The sequence below is a fragment of the Telopea speciosissima genome, unplaced genomic scaffold (genome assembly GCF_018873765.1).
Source record: "Telopea speciosissima isolate NSW1024214 ecotype Mountain lineage unplaced genomic scaffold, Tspe_v1 Tspe_v1.0012, whole genome shotgun sequence".
Classification (NCBI taxonomy): Eukaryota; Viridiplantae; Streptophyta; class Magnoliopsida; order Proteales; family Proteaceae; genus Telopea; species Telopea speciosissima.
This window is the reverse complement of record NW_025317348.1, coordinates 567,326-572,325: the sequence shown is the minus strand read 5'-3', so window position 1 is coordinate 572,325 and position 5,000 is coordinate 567,326. Positions and strand designations below refer to the sequence as shown.

The 5,000-nt window shown below is 36.1% G+C and overlaps 2 protein-coding genes across 2 annotated transcripts in view; both read right to left on the bottom strand.

The window, feature by feature from the left end:
* Window positions 1-188: 188 nt before the first annotated feature.
* Window positions 189-2,934, bottom strand: LOC122647067 (30S ribosomal protein S2, chloroplastic). Its single transcript, XM_043840584.1, has one exon. The coding sequence runs from the start codon at window positions 2,932-2,934 to the stop codon at window positions 2,224-2,226; it is 711 nt and encodes a 236-aa protein (XP_043696519.1). The 3' UTR covers window positions 189-2,223.
* A 35-nt stretch (window positions 2,935-2,969) lies between these two features.
* The window catches only part of LOC122647090 (DNA-directed RNA polymerase subunit beta''-like), a 7,273-nt gene continuing 5,242 nt past the window's right edge, over window positions 2,970-5,000 (bottom strand). Inside the window, exon 2 of the mRNA XM_043840605.1 lies at window positions 2,970-5,000. This exon is cut by the window's right edge and continues 2,378 nt beyond it. Within this exon, the coding sequence (XP_043696540.1) occupies window positions 3,144-5,000 (1,857 nt within the window). The 3' untranslated portion in view covers window positions 2,970-3,143.

Below are 5,000 nucleotides of genomic sequence, written 5' to 3'. Positions count from 1 at the left end.
CTCGCGATACCTTCTACAGCTTGGCCCGCAGCAGTACCTTGACCAACTCCAGGTCCAATAGAAGCAAGCCCTACGGCCAATCCAGCAGCAATAACGGAAGCGGCAGAAATCAGTGGGTTCATGGTAAACTCCTCGCACCAAAATAAAGAAATGGTTAATGATACAATCAACCAATGAATTATGACTTATTATTTTATTCCATCACTCAAATTAATCCAGTCGAAGTAACTAAGAACTCCAAATTGAATTGAAGTAATGATATTGATTATTGAATCATCAGAACTACTTCGATATCTCGTTTTTAGTTCCTATCCATTTCATGAGGTCTTTGTCAATCCATACAGCTCTAGTTTTTTTTGGATTTCTTTGTTCCGAGCTGAACTATTTTTTGAATTCTTCGCTCTTTCTCTATGCTTAATGCTTGATTTCATCTGTTTATTCATTCAATCCACAGCCTCAGACGAAAGAGAAGGACTTCTATATTGGATTGGAATACCCATCTATATTCACAGTGTGATGGAAAATAAGATATATGAATAGCTCATATATAACTAGTCAATATCTAATATCACATATACATGTCTTTCTTCCATAACGTAAACCAAGCATTCGCGTCTTCTATTCAATCGGATTCTAGAATCATTCTTCGAAGCATCAACACGAGTTGGCTTATAACCATTACAATATCTAGTTTGAACTTCCTAACCTTAACCTATTATGAATCTCCTTTGTAAACTCTTCTCTTATTTTTCTTTATCATTATCTCTCCAAATAAACGGATTAATTAGCCTGAATCATTACATATCAATATCAGGATTTTTTTGATCTAATTGCATGCAATTAATTCTAATTTTTTATAATTTTTATCAATCGTTGAATTAAATGAAATCAAATGAAATGGAAATAAGAGAATATAGAGCAGAACGTCTTTTTTTGTTTAAGCGCACATCGGAAAGAGATAAGATCCAAATTCTTATTCCAATTAAAAAGCGTAATCGTAATATTATTATATTATTGTAATTCACTGAACAAAACAAATCGAAATAGAATATTTATTGGAAGAGGTATGCCATAAATGGGCCAAAGGGGAATTGTAGGAAAAAGATCTTTTAGATCTCTTTCCTTTTTTACAATTCCTTAATCCTAATATCGTAATCTTTTTTGTCACTACTTCTAGATCGTATATACCGTATTTGTATATATTATCAAAATACATTATCTTGAACCACGCGTGTTGGGATAAGCTAAAAAAAACTATTTCGAAAGCGAGTCAATGATGACCTTCCATGGATTCGCCTATATAAGCCGCGGCTAAAGTTGCAAAAATAAGAGCTTGAATACCACTTGTAAATAGTCCAAGGAGCATAACAGGTATAGGAACCACCGATGGTACTAAAGAAACAAGAACAACAACTACTAACTCATCCGCCAATATATTCCCGAAAAGTCGAAAACTAAGTGATAAAGGTTTTGTGAAATCTTCTAGGATGTTAATTGGTAAAAGGATTGGGGTTGGTTGAATGTATTTACCGAAATAACCCAATCCTTTTTTGGTAAGACCTGCGTAGAAATATGCCACTGACGTGAGTAAAGCTAAAGCAACTGTAGTATTTATATCATTTGTAGGTGCGGCTAACTCCCCATGAGGTAACTGTATGATTTTCCAAGGTAAAAGAGCCCCTGACCAGTTCGAAACAAAAATAAATAGGAACATAGTTCCAATAAAGGGAACCCAAGGACCATATTCTTCTCCAATCTGAGTTTTGCTCAAGTCTCGAATGAATTCAAGGACATATTCAAAGAAATTCTGACCGTCGGGCGGAATGGTTTGTGGATTCCGAACAGCTACAGCGGCTGAACCTAATAAGATAGCAATTACGACCCAAGAAGTAATAAGTACCTGGGCATGAACTTGGAAACTTCCTATTTGCCAATAAAAATGTTGGCCTACTTCCACACCGGATATATCGTATAACCCTTTTAGTGTGTTGATTGAACATGGTAGAACATTCATATTGCCCTCTGACAGAAATAGAATTAAAAAAGAATTATTTTGATTCAACTATCTCTTTCTCGACTCGTTTGCTTGAATCGTATATTTCGGATACCAAGTAATCACATAATATCCCCAGTGATTTTGATCTCTTTGTTGAGATTCCGGAATAGTAACCGATTCAATAAATCTATGGAGTTCCCGAAGTAATTGATTTATCTTATTATTAATCAACGATTTCTTATATAGCTAGAACGGCCCTCACAAATTGCGGATACTAATTTGTTAAGAATTAATCGGATTGAAGCGATAGCGTCATCATTCGCTGGAATTGAAATATCTGCGAGATCCGGGTCACAATTTGTATCGATTAAACAAATCGTTGGAATTCCCAAAGTGACACATTCTCGAAGAGCCGTATATTCTTCTTGCTGATCAACGATGATTACAATATCAGGCAACCCCGTCATATATTGGATTCCACCCAAATATGCTTGCAAGTGAGATAGTTGTCTTTTCAACATTGCTGCATCTCTTTTCGGAAGACGGTTAAGTCTTCCCGCCCTTTGTTCCGCTCTCAAGTCTCTGAACTTATGAAGTCTCGTTTCTGTAGTGGACCAATTTGTTGACATACCACCGAGCCATTTTTTATTAACATAATGACACCGAGCCCTTATTGCGGCCGATGCTACTAAATCAGCTGCTTTTTTTTTTGTACCAACTATTAAGAATTGTTTTCCCCTACTTGCTGCATCAAAAACTAAATCACAAGCTTCTGATAAAAAACGAGCAGTTCTAGTAAGATTTGTAATATGAATACCTTTACGCTTTGCAGAGATGTAAGGTGCCATTCTAGGATTCCATTTCCGAGTACCATGGCCAAAATGAACTCCTGCTTCCATCATCTCTTCCAAATTGATGTTCCAATATCTTCTTGTCATTTCTCCCCACACTTCCTCTTTTTTTAATAAAAAAAAAGAGACGAGATACCTTGAAATAAATAATTGTTCCAACGGAACTTTCTACCGGAGATTGGCCATTGATATACGGTTCAAGCCATTAATTCCTTTTTATTCGTTATTATCTTTATTACCATTACCAACTAAAATGATCAGACCGAATAGTTAAAGTTAAAAGGATAAATCCGCTCTTAGGAATCATTAAATCCCGTAAATGATTGTTCTGATATATCATGGAAATTGTTTGGGCTACAAAAATAAAATAATTCTCTGTGGTGGAACAAAATATCTCTCATTTCCCCCTCGAATAGATTTTTCTTTTTAATTTTCAAAGGAATGTTGTTATGTTCGCTTGAACGGCGCACCAATCCTTTGAATCCAGTACCAACAGGTATCATTCCCCCCAGAACAACGTTCTCTTTCAGGCCTTTCAACCAATCAATACGACCCCGTAGAGCAGCTTTTGCTAAAACTCGAGCAGTTTCTTGAAAACTCGCCTCGGATATGAAACTTTGAGTATTCAAAGATGCTCGCGTTATTCCCAATAAGACGGCTCGGTAAGAGATCGCTTCTTCCAAAGCGCGCCCCGTTCGCTCCGCTCGCAATAATCCAATTAGTTCTCCAGGTGAAAAAACATTAGACATTCCATCTTCTGAAACCAATACTTTTGATGTTATTTGACGTACAATAATTTCTATATGCCTATTATGGATCTGCACCCCCTGGGATCGATAAACCTTTTGAATCTTATTAACCAAAGAGATCCGACTTTGCGCTATGGTTAGCTCGGTGCCAATCAAGAATTCCCAAGGAATTCCAAGAATTCTTGTTATACGTTTGTTCCAACCCTCAACCCTCTTTTCTAGGTTCATCGATATTGAATCAATTGAACGCACTTCTAACACCTGTTCCACTTTTGGAAGACCCTGCGTTATATCACCAGATCTCGATTTTTCATATATAAATGTAACTAATGTATCTCCCTCGTAAAGGATTTCTCCATAATGGCCATGAACGCTTGCTCCTGGAGTGGCCAAATAGGACTTAGCTGATCTTATTACTAAAGAGTCAACATGAACAATTAGAACTTGGCCAGATTTTAGATGCGGTCCTTTTTTGGATATACATCCATTTTCACAAATAAACTGTCCCAGGCTAATTATTGTGGATGTCTCTTCACAATAATTGTGATGGAGAAAATACCAATTCAAATTGAATGAATTCAAAATGATGTTAATGCATGGATCGGGATTATAAATTTTTCCATTTTCATCCATTAAATAATATTTAAATACTTGCAAAGTATGTTTTAAATTGTCAAATAGCAAATATTTATTTACCAAAATCTGATTATGAGTTATTAAATAGTAATAAGATGAATAAAAATTCGCAATTTTAGAGACAGTCCCTAAAGGACCCAACGAATTTCTAATTGAAATTAGGGGATCCCTTTTAATTGATTCTTTTGTCACATTGTGATATTTCAAACCATTGAAGGGACCCATTTGAGAACAATTGGATGATGACAAAATTATCAAAGATTGGCACTCCTTTTTTTGATTTCTATGCAACAATGTACGAACAGTTCCTTGATGTTGGCGAAGTAATTCTTGAATCCTTGCCTTGGAATAAAAAGGATTTCTATTGGTGCGATCTGATCCATTATGGGGGATCAATCCTGAACCCCCCCGGTCATTCCTTTTTCCGATATATGAAATGGGGGACTTCACTAAGTCCATTCTTATGAAATCTTGAATAAGACCATTTGCCCTTACTTCAACAAAGGAAGCATGAACCTCTTCTTCTTCTATAGAAGAGACATTTTTGCCTTGGTCCCAATTCACTACTAAACAAGTCCGAACCAATTGAATACTTGTGTGAGAAATTCCTCGAATTGGTTTGCCATTTCCATAAAGGATATAATTGACAACTTGAAGTTGCACATTATCCCTTTCCTGCAACAGATCCTGTGGGAAAAGCGTTGCTAAATTTATTCCGTCTGCTCTTTCATATGTGACTACGGGTCGAACCAAAACAAAATACTTTTT